The 18,586-nt window shown below is 49.5% G+C and overlaps 1 protein-coding gene across 4 annotated transcripts; it reads right to left on the bottom strand.

The window, feature by feature from the left end:
- Positions 1–348: 348 nt before the first annotated feature.
- GSG1 (germ cell associated 1) lies at positions 349–17,497 on the bottom strand. 4 transcript variants are annotated; one of them, XR_003519980.2, is made up of 7 exons: positions 17,269–17,497; positions 7,144–7,462; positions 5,646–5,816; positions 4,696–4,848; positions 3,964–4,075; positions 1,180–1,586; positions 349–485 (listed from the first exon to the last, which is right to left on the bottom strand). XR_003519980.2 is itself a non-coding variant. In XM_027594540.2 (6 exons), exons 2-6 carry the CDS (start codon positions 7,460–7,462, stop codon positions 1,241–1,243), a joined length of 1,101 nt encoding a protein of 366 aa, XP_027450341.1. In that variant the 5' UTR covers positions 17,265–17,497; the 3' UTR covers positions 1,166–1,240. The 4 variants fall into 4 exon arrangements, 3 of the variants coding, with proteins under 3 accessions (XP_027450341.1, XP_027450340.1, XP_027450342.1); XM_027594540.2 differs by lacking the exon at positions 349–485 and having other exon boundaries at positions 1,166–1,586; positions 17,265–17,497; XM_027594539.2 differs by lacking the exon at positions 349–485 and having other exon boundaries at positions 1,166–1,586.
- Positions 17,498–18,586: the final 1,089 nt, after the last annotated feature.

Raw genomic sequence — 18,586 nt, 5'->3', positions numbered from 1 at the left:
GGTTGCGGAAGCTTCATCTGTCCAGCGTGGGTGCTAGCCTGTCAGGTGTGTCCTGACACTTCCTTCTCCTTGTAGGCACCCACCCAGCCGGACCTCTAAGATAGGAAGAGCTCCTTCCTTTCCCCACTCAAGCAAGGCCAGTGTGACTGCCACTTAGGGATCGCAGTGACTTGTGCAGGTATAAGGGTCTTCCTTCTCCCAAGCTCTCCTCCGTGCTATCCTTAGAGCCCCTTGCACCCTAGACAGCATCCCCCCCCACCCCCCAGATGCTCTCTACGCCCCCTCCCAGTCAGGGATGCTGATACCAACCCCCTTGAATGTGAATTGCTACTTTTATTGTCCATACTACAGAAGAGCCAGCTGGTATATTGTCAGGAAGCACTATTTAAAATGTGAATTGTTGGAGAACAAATAAATACTATGTATAGGAAACACACTTGTGTGTCATTCTCATTCTTCTTAGCCATCGCCATGGTTTGTTTTCCCTTATGGAAAAGAGGAAGAACAGGTGGGTGGGTGAGTTGGGGATCCAGAGGGGAGTGTATGCTGTGGCCTTGTTCACTGCGGAAGTGTCCCTTACCGTAAATCCCCTATGAATAACTACAGTGGACCTGTCCCTGCATGCTGTGGGGGCCTTCTCGTGTATACTAGTCCCCTGGTGGCTTCTAGATTAATATTTAAACTTCCACTGGGTCCCTACCATGTGGGTGTGGGACACTGTGATGGGCAGTGTGGAGGGTATCTGTCCTACATGCCCAAGGTCCCAGGAAGGCCTCTTTTGTCTTCCATTCTATGACTTCCAGGAAAAGTCAAGTGCACCAGGGAAGGCTGAGCCACCGTGGACGACTGTTGAGTTGCCTGCCTGCATGCCTCCAAATCCCAGATAGAGGGCCAGATGGAGAAGCCCCTAAAGGGCAGGAACTGGATTTTACTTCTCTTTTTCGTCTCCACTGCTGAGCCCGGAGCCTGGCACACAACAAGCCATCAGTAAAGGAGAGAGGGTGACTCTGAACACGGGAGAGGGGTGTGGTGAAACGAGACATGGGAAGGGAAGGAAAGCGCTGGGAAGGAAGAGGGGCAGTGGCGCCCTGGCATGCACCCCTTTGGACCTGCACTTTAGATACACTTGTCCCGAACCTGTGAAAACCATGCTCGAGAAACAGACTCTGGCTTCAGTACCTGTTGATAGCAAATGAACATGGAAGGTTGGGTTCCGCCTGCCCTCTAAATCTGACTACTTCTAACACAGTTCTTCCTCTACGGATGACCCAGCCACCTCTTCCTTTAGCCTCTGGCTGGGTTCTTGCTGAAATCCCTTGTGGTGTAGCCCCGAGTAGAAGTCAGCTCCTTCAGAGACTGAGCGGACGGGCTGAGGGTGGCGCTGGTGGTAGCTGGTCAGAGGACACCCCGTGGGGGCTGCACAGGACGGCTGCTCAAGGAAGCACTGGTGATGGTGCGGCAGGCAACTCAGCTTTCCTTTGAAGCTCCTACTGTGCTTGCACTTGAACTGCAGCACCAGCTGGGTGTATGTGTTTAAGGTGGTGACCGCCGATGCCATGCAGCAGGTGAAGGAAAGCCAGGCCGTGCTAGGGATGAACAGAAAAAAAATGGGACGGTCAGAATCTGACCTACGTACAGGCTTGAGAGAAAAATATGATCCCTTCCTACTAGTAGACTAGGCTGATGCCCCTTAGGGATTCAAGGACCGGCGTGTGTTCCCTTCCGCCGTGCTGCGGGGAAAGCACTGTGCTGCGGGGAAAGCACTGTGGGCCAGAGGCCTGAATTTGGTCTGGCTTAGTAGGGTATGTTCTGAATGGTTTGTAGTCAAAGAGAATGACTCTTGTAGTGTTGCACGTCAGACCAGGAGTTTAACAGACTGGGTTTCACTGGATCGATTAGCTGTCAAAGCTGTGCGCTTTTATTCCTGGTGTGCCTTTGCTGCGTACATAGAACACGCACACACTCACACGCAACTTTCTGGACTATGGTTTCCCCACCTGCAGTTACCCTTTTGATCTCCCAAGATTCACAGACCGATAGCTCAGCTGTATAGAGTGGACGTAGCCCAATGCAGCACCCCACACCCCCCACGCCCCCCCACGTCCCCACGCCCTCCCCACGCCCTCCCCACGCCCCACCCCACCCCCACGCCCCCCACACCCCACCCTCACACCCCCCCACACCCCCCCACACTCCCACACCCACCCCCACACCCCTCACCCCACATCCACCCAACACAAACACACACCCAACACGCACACACACGCAACACACACACGCACACACACACACACACACCCTGCCCAAGATTTTCCTTCACTCAGATCAGATGCTAGGAGCGATCATTTCTCTTCCATCTTCTTTTGTTTTGAGTTTTTTTTAGCTATCTTAGGGGCCACAAAGTTGAGCCTCTGCATGTCGTTCGTTCAGGCAACACTCACTACAAACCTGGAGGTATTATACATTATACCAGTGGAATTTGCCTCTTGGGAAAACAGTGCAGTTCTTGGCTTACAGGAGTTTATAATGGATGGAAGAGAAGCTGGAGACTTCAGAGAAGCTGGATGGATTCAACAAAGAAAAAAAAACAACCAACCACCAGGGAACTATATCAAACGCATTCCTAAAATCTTGGGAAGTCAACCCCTAAATCTCCCCATGATTCTGGGAAGCCCAGGAAACAGGAAGTTGTGTGAGGTTAGTGAGGAATTTCATGAGGTCAGGTGATGGGTAAAGCCAGGCCACACGGTGGCGCTGCGTGTTCCTATCTGCCGCCCCTGACAGACTCAGCTGACTCAGGCCGGGGATGGGGCAGATGGGAGTGGGGTAGCCTGAGCTCTGCAGGTGTCTGCAGACAGACAAAAGGTGCAAAACCATGTGTCTGGAACATAAGCTCTGGGGGCTGGTTTTGGAATAGCCCAAAGACGCCCGAATCCAATAGCACATGTTCTATCATGAGAGAAGGGGATAGGATCTCCTAACAGGCATGGATAGGCTTCCAGATTGCCTCCATCAGCATGGAAACTCGAGCCCAGTGCTGTGTGTTTTCAGCACTGTTAAAGTACTTAGCACTGACTCCAGCCCATAATGCAGGCCCAAGGTAGCACCTGCGCGGTGAACAGAGCGTGTTCCTTGGGGGAGGAAGTGAGGAACTCTTAAAACAGAGGGGATATTTGCTTCCAATGTGTTTGTCATGGTTGCTGCTTCTCTCTTCTTAAGAGAAATCAAAAATAACTGACCCCTTAGTTCTTTAAGGGTTAGGGAATGACTGGTAGGGGAGGTTCTATTTCTCACACAATGGGGTGGAATAGAGCAGAAATAGGAAGAAGTGACTCTGTTACAGGAGAAGAGTCAGCCATTCACAGGGGATGGAATTCGAACCAAATCTCAAGGCTAATCCTTCATTTCTCGGCCCTCCAATACCTTGAATCATAAAACGTATAAAATACAGAGCATCGGCGCCTGAGTGGCTTAGTCGTTGGATATCTGCCTTCGGCTCAGGGCATGGTCCCAGGGTCCTGGGATCGAGCCCCACATCGGGCTCCCTGCTCGGCGGGGAGTCTGCTTCTCCCTCTCCCACTCCCCCTGCTTGTGTTCCCTCTCTCGCTATCTCTGTCTCTGTCAAATAAATAAATAAAATCTTAAAAAGAAATAAATAAAATACAGAGCATCACTTGCATAAGCCACACAAAATCAGTCTCATTTCCCAAGGGAACGCGCAACAGCTGTATCATTAAGAAAACTGGACAAAGCAAGCTGGAAGAATCCTCTCTGTGTCTCCACAGGAGGTGGGGAAAGAACAGGGGTGGCCTGATGGTCCAGCTCTCTGGTCAACAGACTCCCGGGATGAGGGATGAAGAGAAGACAGAAGGACACCTGAGCAGGCATCTAGTTGAGGGCAGCACATCTAATGCAGGTTGGCTGGGGAGGGCCTAGAAGGTTCAGGAGATGGTAAGCACTTACTAGAAGGCCCAGCCATAATTCCAAGCATGTGGCCTCCAGTCTTCTGGACCCAAGTTGGCAGTTGCCTGGAAGACTTGTGAATACATCATATGGGCCACCATCCCCAGGAGGCCTGCAGAGGGAACAGGAAGGCGGTGCCCTTAGAGAGAGGCTGGATTTGCCAGCTACAGGGAGTATGAGTTTGGAGCAACCTCCTCATTTTGCATCAGGAACAGCCTACGGGGAGATGCTCCATTACTCATCTGCCCCCCACATTTCTGGGAACACTGATCTGTGACGGGGGCTTCTCCTTGAACTTTGCAAAAGGTTGCCCCAGGCTTTAGGTGGCGAGGTATGGAAAAAGTTTCTGAGTCAATGCTGCACTTAGGGCCTTTTACTTCTTCCCACCCATGCCCTTAACACGAGCTTTATTCTTGATCTATCTTTATATCTGCATCTCTTACTCCTACTTGATCCGACGGAGTCTTGAAAAGCTGTGTGTAAATGCAACTGAAAAGTAAGCCAAACTGTATTTCACATACTGAGAAAACTTGCAAATAAAAAGAACCTAGAGAGAAATCATTTTGCCAAGTACATAATGATCTAATAGAAGATTTCATTCCAACTCCAAGACGCCTGCAACGTCTCTCATCCCTCCATTCTTGACCCTGCCTCTGGACAGACACATGCGCCCACCAGAGGCGCTCCAAGGTGGCGAGGCCCCCCACCCACTCCAGCCTGGGCGGCACGCACCCGACAGGATGGAGGAAAGGGCAGCGAAGGCGCTCAGCTTGAGCCCACAGCCCGGGTTCCCGGTGAACAGCAGGTCCGTTAGTAGCAAGAGGAAGCTGACGAATTCAAGTCCGATGGACGAGAAGTGGGCTCCCAGGGATAACCATAGGATCTCTGTTAGAAACCAGACGAAGAAAATAAAATTCAAGTATAAAGAAAAAAAGAAAAAAGAAAAAAGAAACCAGAGGAAGAAAAGCCCTCACTCTGACATGTTCCAGGACGGAACCCACGGAGCCCGGCAGAAGGGAAAGCCTCTCAGAGTCAGAGAAGGGGAGAAGGGGACAAAGTTGGCACCAGTTGGGAGCTTTCCCTACTTTGGGTCCTTTGCTGTCGCCCCTGGGCTCGCTGCTAGCTGCTCGGCACCCGATAAGGAATCAAGTAAACTTGATTGACTGGAAATACCGTCAGGGCGATTCAAGAAGAAATCAGCTGTCACCAAATCTTGCAGGGGCATGACTTGGCTGTGGGTCATTTTTGTTCCCTTTTTCCTTATTGAATTTTGGAGCAATCACTTCTGTTTCTTTCTCCCTCCCTTTCCAGTTTCACTCCCTTCTATTAAAAAAAAATATATATATATATCATTTAAAAAATACGTACATACTGGAGGGAAAAAAAACCTCTAAGCTTTTCCTTTTCTTTTTTTTTTTTTTCCTCTAAGCTTTTCAACATGGTTACTTGGCAACGCGAGGAGGTTAGAGCTGTTGGTGGTTTTCTATTTGTGAACTTTATTTGTCCCTGCTGTCCCTTGTTTGCATTCCTGCATATGAATGAGAGGCAGCTCTGGAGGGAATGTGGGTCACCCCAGGGGCTCAGAAGAAGGGAAAAGAAGATCACAGAACAGTGTAGAGAGCATTGTTGGGCCAGAGGGGTCCAAGTCAATGGCGGCTAAATTGGTGATCAAACCCACATACTTGCCACAAGCCCCAAGGGAGGGTGGGGGAGGAAAGCCTTCTCCATCAACCGCTTCCCTCCAAATCGGAGAGCGGGGTGACGTGGGCCTTGCAACGTGGCAAACTCCAGTAGTCCTTTCTCACCTCTCTGGGTTGGTGGTGTGAGTTCATTGAAAGTTCGGCACCTCTCCCCTGAAACACAGATAAGGTATGACTTCAGGGGCAGATGAAAACGTTCCCCCCCCAACCCCGCACCGTCCCACACCTGGCGCCACCCCCTCCCTTGGCTCGGACCAGATGAAAACGTCCCCCCCCCCCACCGTCCCACACCTGGCGCCACCCCCTCCCTTGGCTCGGACCAGTGCCTGCCCAGCATGCGGCAGGTAGGCACTAGACGCGTCTCTCTGAAAGCAGGAAAGAAGGGCTCATGGATGGACAGATGGATGCATGACTAGGCAAGAATCACTCAGGATCCATTTCTCCGTCCCCAGTTCCTGACAGTGAAGAAGAGGACGTGAGCCTGAGAGCGCTTCCGCGGGGAAATGTTCCCACTTCTCAGGTCACGGAGGGTTAACAAGCCTAATGTTAACCAGCACCTTTTGCTGCCACCGTACCCCTGGTCTGAATGGCTCGCAATTGTTTCCGGGGCTGGGGTCGGAGCTGTGCTAAATGGCACGTTAATAACACACATAAACACACACACATACATTTATAATCCTCTTCCATCTCCTTTTTCCCTTGGCCCAAATCGGGAGAAATAGGTTAATTGTACTGGATTCTGGGCTTTAGGAAAACGTCACTACCAGGTGATGTCTGATGCTTTGAGCAGGGAGGAGGGCTGTCCCTAGGCCAGCTGGTCCTAAGCCGAGGAACACAAGTTAAGGAATGCACAGTGACACAGGACCCCGCTTTGCCAGTACGTGCCGAGCTGCAGGAGACCTGGGAGGTCAAGGGTGGCCTTCTTCCGCCTAGTTACCCTCCTGCGGCTTCAGTTCCCCTACCTTGTAAATTGTAATGGTGATAGAGCAAGAAAACCCTGTTGGTGGGGTGGGGGAGGAAGGGGCTTCACAGGTGATCTACTCGGACCCTTTCATCTCACCAGGGAGAAAATCAAGGTCTGTAGAGAGGAAGCTGCGCATCTGAGGTCACAGCTGGGCAGACAGAGCCAGGGCATTTTCTCTAAGAATCCTCTCTCCTCATTTGGTCTCCAAACAGCAATCCTAACTCGCTAGAGGGGGAGTTCTCATGATGTTACAAGTCGAAATGAGACCCTTTAAGGATGGTGCGATTTTAAACCCGCATGGCTGCTAGACAGGAGGTTTGGAAAAGCCAGATGGACTTCTGGGTCTTATTAAAAGGGAGTCCTAGGGAGAAGGGACGGGATGCAGAGGTGGGAGATGCTGAGCCTGGGGGTGAGGCCCGGTGGGGTGCGGGGAGTGCTGTATACTTCCCACTGGCTCTCTGCCCGTGTTAAATTCCCTGGGGGAAAGAAAGCGGGCAGCTGGACCGAGGAACCTACCTCGTTCTTCCACAGTTTCCTCACAGGATAGCCACATGCCACTCCAGAAGGAATGGAAGGAGAAGGTGTCATCCCCAGCCTCCCAGCTGTATTGCACCACCTCCTGGGATGATGCGTTGGTGCTGCTCCCATCCAAGGGCACCGGCACGTCCAAGCACTCGGTTGCCAGACCTTTTCCGCACACGGGCTTGGGCACCTTCTGTGTGCCCACAAACCAGCTGTTGCTGAGCAGGGATGTTGTGGAGAGGCTGAGTGATAGCATGTTGAGGAGGGCAGATAGGAATGTCCGTTGGCCAGAGGAGCCCTTCGGGAGTTCCATCTGTAACAGACCAATACACGCGGAGAGCGTGATTTCAGAACCTCCTTGGAGATCTGGATACCCTTCCCTGCGGCTCCCTGAGCTCAAGCCACGCTCCTCCATGGTGACGCACCCGCCCCCCCCGCCCCCCGCCAGCCCCGGGAGCTTTCTCCAAGGAGCCTCGCGTGTGGAGGCTTAGCTTCAGGAATGGCCTGGAGTAGGCACACCATGGTGATGATGTTTATTTAAGCTGGACCTCATTCTACTCAAATGCTTATTGAGGATGATCTGAATAAGTACCCGATAATAGCCTCAGGCGGAATGTGATTAAGCCACGGAGCTAGTGTATATCAAGTTGAGTACAAGAATTGGAGCCACCCTAATGCGCTTACTGGTCATTATTTTTGGTTTTGTCTTCAGCGAAAGGTAGTAGCACTGATTTGCTGAGGTATTTGTTGTTGTAACAACGCAAGTTTTTTGGGTGTCCTCTTCTCTGTATCACAGACTCCTCCGAGAGGAGAGTAAAGGAGGATATGGCCTATCAGTCAATATTAAACTGGATCACCCTGGGGCGGAGGAGCAGCAAGGATTAGGGCTTTCAGGATTAAAGAAGGCAGTGGACCTACTGGGATGTGGGGTTGTCGAAACCCTTGGAGGGGAGACGAGGCTGTAGGTTCTGAGAGAGGTGGTGATCTGGGTCCAGCTTTCAGACACTACCACAGAGAGGGCAGAATCTCAAATGGGAGGTGGCTGTGTGGCGCCCATGTAGACGGGACACCAAATGTCGTGGTCACGGAGAGGGACCTGGAGGGGCATCTCCACTGCTTGATGCAGCTGTGGTGATGATTCACAGGGGGGACAGTGTGGCTCTGGCTGGAGCCCCCGACCTCCCCATCATTTTTAGCCTAAGAGAAGAGGAGAGCCAGCCGAAGAATGACCAATATTAGATGTTTCAACCTTGGCGAGTGGTGGCTTGGACCCCAACTGAGCTGTAGAAAAATAAAGAAATCTGCCAGGTTTTGCACTTTGTGTTACGGAGCAGTTTATGCTGTTACATTAATACGTACTGAAGGGAAAAGAAACCCATATTTAGTTGCTGACAGACGCTTCTTAAAGTAAACCATCTTGAGCTTTCCAGGGGATCTCTCATATCAGAATTAATCAGACCTAAATCTGCTTAGCTTAAGAAACGTAAATAAAACCATAGCTAAATGGGACAGGCCCATAAATCTGCTTAACATTTTCTACATCTAACAGGGAACTTTATCTTAGAAATATAGCAGTTTGTTCTCCAGAATTTCCAGGGACTAAAACAGTACATACCACAGACAAAGTGCAGATTATTTATGGCCATAAGAAATATACAAGGTTCATATGCATATAAAAATCAATATATAGGACATATGATAAAACAACTTCTAGAAAGCAATCTGCTAATACGATTTTTTAAAAAGCACTCAACAAATTAAATCCACCGAAATTGTCAGTCTATGCAGGACTCTGGGTGACCTTGGTAAAGACTGAAAACCACAGCCTCTGGAGTGAAGAAAGAGCTTCTATTACCCGGTATGGAAGTCACACACTGCCCCTGTCCGCCGAAAGAATGTTTCCATCTTGCTTTTAGTTGTGAAAATCCTATTGGTTTTAGCCATTGTTCCATTACTATAAGTTATTCTTTCTAATTATTTTCATATCCATTGCTTGAACAGGAAATGGACTTCCAGGTAAAACGTCTTCAATAATCATTCTGTATAAAGATTGAACTAATGATTTAGGCAATTCTACATTTCAACAACTTCATTTTCAATCTAATACAGGTTGGAAATTTGTCTACTATCACAGATTTTTTACTCTACCCTCAATTCGTTTCAAGTTATGCATATTTATAAGTTATTCTGCAGATTATTCACAGATAAGAATAAGGAACCCCGCACCAAGGTGATAACCAATTTAAAGAAGAAGCGATTTGAGAAACAAAGGATGAAAAAGAGCTTGGAATGAAGCTCAAAGAGGATGCTTCCAGAAAGAGTGTCCAACCAAGGGCAGACACAAAGAGCCTCATTCAAGAATTATCTTGACAATTGAATGGGAATTCATTCAAGAGCCTTTTCAAGAATCATCTTCAACACTTACAGTACTGTGCCCTTCATCATGTGTTTTATTTCTCCCTAAACATGCCTTTTCTCTCCAGGATCCAGATAGCCTGTTGAATGGCAACACCAAGTCTAATTTTGCAATGATCTCTTTAAGGAGATCATGGAGAAGTAGCAGCCATAAGAAAAGTTGTATCTTTGCCTATGCTGACAAGCCCTATACCAAGGTGACTCTTTACTCTCTAGAAAAGTGACAGAGAGTGGCTTCCCAGACACTCCAAGCTCAGAACGATAGGAAATGCATAGGTGCCAAAATGTCACTAATTCTTCCATCAACATAGGTTAACAGACAAACACAGAGTTAACAAAGACAACAAACTGATGAGACAGGCACAGCTCTTAATCAGGTGCAAAATAGCTATGCACTGTGTGTTCTGAGCAGTCAGAGAGGGAAGCTGGTTACCTTGGCCATGGTCAGCGTCTTGCAGCTCGTCAGGAAGGACCATAGGATGACATCTGCGCCCCAAATCCCCTTGGTTTAATGTTGACAGAGTGAAACTGCCTTCCCACTCCCCCGCCTCCCTTCCTGTCCCTCCTCTTCTATCTCCTATTTTTTTGGAGTGCCTCATGATTAAATGCTGCCTTGCAGGGAACTTGGGCATTTAATAATTGACAATGCAATCATGGCCCAGCTGTTCTGGAAGATTACACAGGAGAGCTTGCCAATGGGTATCAGGGATTAAACACAAAGAAGCAAGGACCTGCATTCACAGGGGGAAGTTTCTCTAAAAAGTTAAGTGAAGATTCAGTTTTCACCTAACTGCCATTCCCTAGGAAGCTGGTGTGAATGGCTTGGGCTTGATTTTATGGCAGATACGGAAAATATTACAGGGTTACCATTACTACAAGAGTTCCCATTCCTTTGTGTAGGGGTTTCCATTCCCCCTCCTTTTTTTAAAGATTTTTTAATTTATTCGTTTGAGAGAGTGAGCGAGAGAGGACAAGCCAGGGGGTGGAGCAGGGAGCCTGATGTGGGGCTCGATCCCAGGACCCCGGGATCATGACCTGAGCCGAAGGCAGATGCTTAACCAACTGAGCCACCCAGGTGCCCCTTCATCCTTTTAATAGGCTGTTATCTGCAGTGTCAAGCCTCATAGAGCCATGGGTTTGAAATCGCTTCCTTGTGTCATGGGTGGTCTCCACCTTCCAGTTAGCATCGTAAGGATTATTATTATTATTTTTTAAAGATTTTATTTATTTATTTGACAGAGACAGAGACAGCGAGAGAGGGAACACAAGCAGGGGTAGAGAGAGAGGGAGAAGTAGGCTCCCCGCTGAGCAGGGAGCCCGATGCGGGGCTCAATCCCAGGACCCCAGGATCATGACCTGAGCCGAAAGCAGAGGCTTAACGACTGAGCCACCCAGGCGCCCCCGCATCGTAAGGATTATTAACAACGTCCCTCCAACGGAATACCGAGAGGGTCCTCCGTGCCTCTGCCGATGTTCTTCCTTATACCTGGAATGTCTTCAGTCTCTCTTTATCTGGTGATCTGCCTCTCATCAACACAAGTGTAAAAGTCACTCATCCTTTGAAAATGTTTCTTTTCTCCCAGAGAACAATTCTCTCCTCTCTGTCCTTCCATACTGGACCCCTCTCGTAATACTTTCTATATTTCATGATAGTTGTCTGGATTGTAAGTCCTCAGAGGCCCCTCCTTTATTGGAGCAGCTGTTCTCAGTTCCGCGACTGAGCATCAGAACAGTCTTTGAAACTTTGGAAAATATTCAGATTCCTGGGCCCCGCCCTGAGATTCCACCGTAGGGGTGAGGCCCAGGAATCTGTAATTTTAGAAAGCTCTTCGTAGATAGCCAGGGATGGACTTCTGGTTTCCGGTTCCGCATGTAAAGAGCTTGGAAGTTGCCACTTCACCTTAACAAGTAAGAAGCTGAACAAACTGGAAAATATGGAGCCAGAGAATTAATCAAGTATGACCTGTTTGACTCACGTGGGGCTTACGTTGAATGAAACCCTCATATTCTGCCCCGGCCCTCCCCCTCCTGGAATATTCCAGATTTGCCACCAACCAAGTCGTGGTTTTCCCATTCTGTATTTGTGCAGTTAGTTGGGGGAATGAAAGGCGGGCTCCCCTCGGAGGGAATTAGTCCACGTTCTAGCCGGAGGAGTCTCTCTGGCTCTTACTTCCTACTTTTCTAGGACTGACGTGTCCGCACATTTGACACACATGTGCTTATGCCCAGGCGTGATTCCCGTTATCACCCGAACGACCCTTATTCATCCGGACAGAGCTGGGAGCTGGAATTTGGTGGTCACGTTTCACGTTGGAATTGGCTGTCGGTTTCCTGGCTACAGCTTTTGTCCTGACGCTGGGTGGCGCTATCGCCTTACATTTTTTTCCCCCCCTCTTCGGGCGCAGGCTGCCCCCACCCGTCCGCAAACGTGGGTGCAGGTGGTGGCTCCTCCCCGTGGGATGGCTCTTTTTTCTTCCTCCGGCCTCCTCCCCACTCACACATCTATAGAACGCCTTGTGTCAGCCCTACGGAATTCAGGGCTCGGAATGAACTCTGGGAGCATCCAGCCGCTCCCTCGAGGGCATCTTGTAGGATTATTTCCTGTAGCACATTTTTCGTGACCGGGTTCCAGTTTTCAGTGACTCATGGATCCTTAAATACTTCCCCTGGGAAATACAACTCCACGGTATCAGAAAATAGAGTCAGCCAGTGCTTCCTGAGGGGTTCTGTGCACATTTTTCTTTATTGAATCGTATCCTCATTCCCTTTCCACCCCACAACAGTGAACAATTCTTTTCCCTTCTCTGTGCTTACACCCCTCAAATACTTGCAGACACTTCTCATATCCCGCTTGAGTCACCGTTTGGCACAGTCTGATGTCTTTGGTTTTTATTGCCTCTGCTCATAAACCGCACCCCCTGTGCCTTAATGGGCTGAAATTTGCCTTCTCCGGGGAAAAGGGGATGGGAGCGGCAGAGTCTTGAGGTTATGTGAGGAGGCCTGGAGGTAGATTGAAAGTGAAGCAGCTTTGGGGTCTCTCACTGACTCGGACCCCTTCCAAGAACCCTTACATACTCATCACTTTGTATTAGTTTTTTTCTTTTTAAATTTTTTCATTTATTTGACAGAGAGAGACACAGCGAGAGAGGGAACACAAGCAGGGGGAGCAGCAGACAGAGGGAGAAGCAAGCTCTCAGCCGAGCAGGGAGCCCGATGTGGAGGAGGGAGCCCGATGTGGGGCTCGATCCCAGCACCCTGGGATCGTGACCTGAGCCGAAGGCAGGCGCTTAACGACTGAGCCACCCAGGCGCCCTGTATTAGTTTTCTTAAAGAGAGCCTCCGAAGTTGTATTATTTGAGGCCTCTCCAAAGCCTGAATCTATCCCTTCAGAAGCCGTGCGTTTTGCATGGCTGGGCTGGCTGGCTGGCTATTAGCCATGATCCATCTTGAGGACACCCCCTGTCCCCATGGACCCTATGCCACAATGTCTAATTTCTTTTTTTGACGAAACATGAGTTTCTCTGCCTGGCATCCCACTCACTTCCTCTCGTTATAATTTAGGTATGTTTATATTTTTTCCTTCTTCTCTTTCCTCCCTTAGAACAGAAAAAGTCATTGCTAGTCAATGCAACATGAATATAATTAGGTTGGGCTCAGAAGCTCATGACTCAGGCCAGACACAAAGATTCCGTATCTCAAAACAGTATTTAACTTTGGTATGCGGGACTGTTACCATGTCAGGATGATTCCCTGCCCCCTGGACATATATGTGACTCAGCGTTTCTGACATCACAAAGCCAAGGCCTGGGACTAACCTGTGCTTGCTAGGGCCCTCAGTGACTATAGCCTGCACTGTACCAAACCATATTTACTAAGTATACACAAAGAGAAACAGTGGTCTTGGGACACCCACACAAAGTCTGTAAACAGGAATCCAATTTATTACTTTGTGAATACACGGTAGATTAGACGTGATTAAAACAATGGGTTAGAATGCCCAGCCAGAGCAGATTGTGTGGCATAGCGCTTGCCTCATGGCAAAGCCTGGGGTGAAGGGATTTGGGGTTTGTTAGTTTGTTTGTTTTTTTCCCCATTATCAATAGAGGCATCTTCTCCTAAAATTGGTTCATTTGCAGCTCCCCCCCACCCCCACCCAGCAGTAGTATCTTTGTCCTTTGCCCCGAAGTCAGATTTCTGACCCATGCCTCATAACTAATTCCTTTCTGTTACTCAGCACTCAAAAAGCTGGAGTGGGACATGAATGATTCTGCTGTCACTGGCTCTGATCTACAGGCCCCTGTTCTTTGTTCCTGCATGTTCCACTGTGTGCCTTTCTCATGCAGCCCAGAACATGCAGGCTTGACTTCAAGTTGCTAGCTATAGGAGCAGCTGTGTTTTGTTCATGGTTGATCTGCAGAGCCTAGCACTTTCGAACATGCAGAAATGAGTGAATGAAGTTTGTAATGGAAACCAGGCTCAGAATACAATTAAGAAGCCTATGAGTGAAGAGAAGATATGAATAGAGAAAAGTGTCCAGTCTTCTATTGTTAAAGGACGCACGAATTCTCCTGATTCACACACATAAGAGCGGCAAGAAGTAGAAGGTAGAAGGTCCGCAGATCCACAGACACACCCGTGTGCCTTTCTACACAGATGCACATCGAACAGATCCTCTGCCAATACATTTCCTCCCACCTGTGGAAACATTCCTGTTTTTTTGATGAGCGAAACCCAGAAAACAGCAATGATCTCATGAACGAGTATTATCTTTAGTTCACAGAGACCAGGGTACAAACAGATTGCTTAAAAGCCAGTGACAGATTGCAAATGCCATGTTCCTTTCCCAAGCTCCAGGATTCCCTACTGATTAGAACCCTTTGGATGACATATCTCGAACCATCTGAGATTTTCCAGCTCCACAATTTTTGCTTCAGTTCCTCATGTTTGACTCATTCACTGATGAAGATACGGAAGGTCTTCACACATTTTGATCTTCCTTCCAGTCCGGAGGGGTACAGTAATGCCACAAAAATGCCCATGCTGAGTGTCCAAAATATTAACACCAGTATAGGACACTCAGCTCTGGGATTTCTGGGCTTTCAGGTTAACCTCCACCGCAACAGTGTTTCATGTCCACAGTGCCCCTAAACAGGGGCGTGTAGAATAAGAACGACTCCTTTCTTTCTAACATGGGTCAGGAGTTCTGGGAACACTTCTACTTCTGTTCCGCGGGAAGGACTGAAGAAAAGCACTTTGGGGCCTCTCCTCTCTGTCGCCTTTCCCTTTCCGCTGTTAGTGGAATTGTTAGAGGGCTTTTGCTAATGCAGGCATTTCCAGGAGAGGAAGCCGCCTTTCTTCCCTGCCCCAAGCAGCTGGAGTGAATCAGAGGGGCAGCCACATCTGCACATCCTGTGGGGCAATCGCTCACGCGCGGGTGACCGAGCCCTCGGGGCCTGCTGGGGCTGGGGGATCTTGGGGACCGCGCGGGGCGGGGCGGGGCGGGGGGGCCTAACGGGAGCTCTCGCCTCTCCAGGGGTGCTCAGGGCGCCGAGCTGGGCTGCCCCATTTCCATTCCGCGTGCGCCCCGCCCACCCCGTTCTTTCTTTTCCTGCTCTCTCCCCTCTCTCCCTCCCTGACTGTCACGGTGCCCGAGCCCAGCCGAGTCCCCGCCGGCTCCCCTCGGCCCTCTCCCTCCGTGAGTAACACTCCCGCCCCGGGTTTACTACGGCGCCCCGGTCGCCTAGCAGCGGGCGCGCGTTGCCACGGCGACGGGCGCGGAGCGTGTTTGGAATTGTTTGGCGAGGCCCCGCCCCAGGGGCCCCGCGCCTGGGACTACGCGAGCGGGTGGGGCCGGGAGTGGGGCCTTTGGCTTCCTCTCCCGGCTCTGGCGTCCGCTGAGAGCCGCGGCCCGGGGGCCCTCCCGAGAGAAAGAGCCGGCCGGAGGGAGGCCGAGCCCCAGGGCCGGGGCCTGATGGCCGTCTGCCCTGGCGAGGCTTGGCAGAGGGAGGGCAGAGACGAGTCGGTCATCTGATCAGCTCCTCACACCTAGCGAGGGTCAGGAGGTGCGGGTTGCCCTGGAACCCAAAAGTCAGGCATTTCCCAGCCCCGCCCTTCCCCTAAAGCTGCAGATCCCTGTTCTGGTCTAAGTCTTTGCCTCGTTTCCTGGCTGCAAGAGAGAAATCCAGAGACCACGAATCCTCAACTGATCTGGGTTTTAGTCCCAACTCCACCCACGCCTGGACTGATTTTGGCCAAGTTACGTAATTTACCTGAGTGATTCAGAAGTAAATTAGGAGAAAGAGTAGTCCTTCACAGTTTTGCTGTGAAGACCAAGAGGCAGCGGGGAAAGTGTAAAGGAAGTGGGGGGGGGGGCGGCGAAGGGAATGGGCCGTGTTCCAGACACCTTGCTAGGCTCTACTGGCAATCCTCACAATCAGCCTGAGGGAGGGGTGGTGACTCCGTTCTAGAGGGAGCACTTGACTTGCTCAAGGCCACAAGGCTCATAAATGGTGGAGTCTATATTCAGAACCTCTTGATTCATCCCCAGGCTGCCAATCAGGAAAGGGGAGGTGCACACACTTCAGCAAAAGGCAGGGATTGCAGGTCAGATTATGGAAACTCACACGGAACGGCGCAATGGATGAAGTGTGTTTTATACTTCAGATATATACTGATAAACCCTCCCATATTCCCTCTGTTTCTCCTCCTAAATCAATAATAAAAAAATAAAATTTACTATGCTTGGCTTTTTCTGTCATGTTCTTACCCATTTCTGTGGGTTCTCCTATTTACGATCTATTCACTTTGGGTGCTATCCTGTCTCCTGTGATGCCTAGCATCCAGACAACGAACAGCACACCACGTGTGTGCGTGAGTGCGTGCTTGTGTGTTTTATTTCCCTGTCTAATTGTAAGCTTCATTTTTCTCTCCTGAGAAAGGCAAGAAGTGTGAGAAATGAACAACATTTGCTTTTCTAGTAACCCTTGGGGCTGAAAGTCGGCCGTTCTCAACTATCTCAGATGACAGGCAAGTCATTTCCAGATGTGGAAACATCTTTTGCTGACTGAGGGTCTTTCTGGATCTGGAAGGATCCCTGCAGATTCTCCCAGATTCTCTGAGACCAGAAAGAGGAACTAGCACAACCAAGGTTGTTGTCCTCCTTAGTTCCAGTAGATTCCGGATCAGAGCGGCTACCGGCAGGACCGTGGGGGGTGCCTCACCTTTCTCTGGCAGAGAACTTAATATCTGCTCTTTCAGTTCATTAGAGTCATACACAGCTCTGGGGTTGCCCCTGCCACTGGGCCTTTTACCAGGAACCAGATTTTGGCAACAGGAATCATACAGATGGGAGGGGAAAAAGGAGAACTAGAGGGCTCTAAGCAGTCCTGGGAGCAGCAGGGAAAAGTCAAGTGAAGAGGCAAAGGAGGAGGAAATGAAAGGTTAGTGGAAGAAGCTGAAAACAGAAGGTCGAGGTTTGGACATCACCAGGTTTATCAATAAAAATGGGGCTTGAGGAACCGATTTCTATTTCCTTTTGTATAATCCTACAGTGTGTTCTCTAGTTCAGAACCGTGAACATGTGAAATAAAGCGGTGCATTTGTATAACCTGTATTACAAATCTAACACTGTATGCCTGAAACTAGTATTACACCGTGTGTTCACTGGAATGTCACTAAAAACTTAAAAAAAAGTGGCATACCTACCTTCTGGGTGAGACAAACATTTTGAGTCAGTTGAGAGGGATTGCTCATTCACTTTTCAAGCTCTGAGACAAAGGTGTTTCAGTTCCTCTTCTGCTCAGTCTTGGCTCGTTGCGTGGAATGTGTATCTGGTTGGAAGATGAATCAGGCCCCCTCTTGCCAGCAGAGGGGTGAGGTGCTATGAGGTGGGCTGGGGAAGATGGAAAAGGATATCCTGCAGCCAGGACACCAGTTTGGGCGGGGCTGGCTGATGCAAGAGGTTTTTCTCTATGACATCACAGTGGTGGGCAGGGATCTCTCTGCCGCCCCCACACACCCCCGCCACCTTGGGTACCCCCGCCCTGGGGTACCTAGCAGAGGCCTGGATGTCTTCTGAGTCATCCGAATCAGAGGTTCTGTTACTGTGTAAGAACCTCCGGGCATCCTTGTAAGCGAGCGGATTCTGAGGGTTTGGGTTAGCTCCCACATGATGCTGCCCAGACCACACGCAGTGGTGAAGCTCTAGACCAGGGCTGCCAAAGAGAAATACAATATGAGCCATACATGTGATTTAAAGTTTTCCAGTAGCCACATTTAAAAAAGTAAAATGGACACGTGCGTCGCAGTACAACAGTGCTATCTTACGTAGTGGTATAATTCAAGTAAAATGTAGTCCTCCTCAAAACAATAAAGTTGACTTCAATGGACGAATAGCTGACACTGCTTCCACTTTTAAAATTTAAATGAAAGTGAAATAAAATGAGAAATCCAGCTCCTTAATTGCGTTAGCCGTGTAAGGGCTCAATAACCACGTGTGGCTCGTAGCTACTGTATTGGATAACACAGCTCTAGAGCGTTCCCAGAAAAGGCCGCAATGTACAGAAATCACCATTCTAAAGGACCAGTATCTGGAAATCTAGCTGATGTTCACAAACTTAATTTTAATAGTATGTAATGAGGATTTGGGAGCTATTAACACTGAGATGTAACTCTGAGGCTTAAAGAGAGGGGTGGTGTCTTCTCCAGTATTCCAGCTAAGAGTCTGCCTGGGGGCTTTCTGTCCTGTGAGACATGTCACCCGGAGTATACCCCTGAGCTTAGCCTGGGTGCTCCTCACTGGGATTCCATCTTCCTCTTTGCCATCCACCTAAATCCTATATGACCTTCAGGACGCATGACTCCAGTCTCAGTTCAGCCCAGAGTCTTCCCTTGTGATTCTAGCTCTTACCTCTCTCTCTTCCCTTTGAGCTTGCGTAGCATGTATGGTCTGGCTCTGCAACGGGGAGCTTCTTACTAGCTAAGATACCTAAGTAAACGTCTAGGAGAGGACATCAGATCTAAA

The sequence above is a fragment of the Zalophus californianus genome, chromosome 9 (assembly GCF_009762305.2).
Source record: "Zalophus californianus isolate mZalCal1 chromosome 9, mZalCal1.pri.v2, whole genome shotgun sequence".
Lineage (NCBI taxonomy): Eukaryota > Metazoa > Chordata > Mammalia > Carnivora > Otariidae > Zalophus > Zalophus californianus.
The sequence above is the reverse complement of the archived record's forward strand: the minus strand, read 5'-3'. Positions and strand labels throughout refer to the sequence as shown.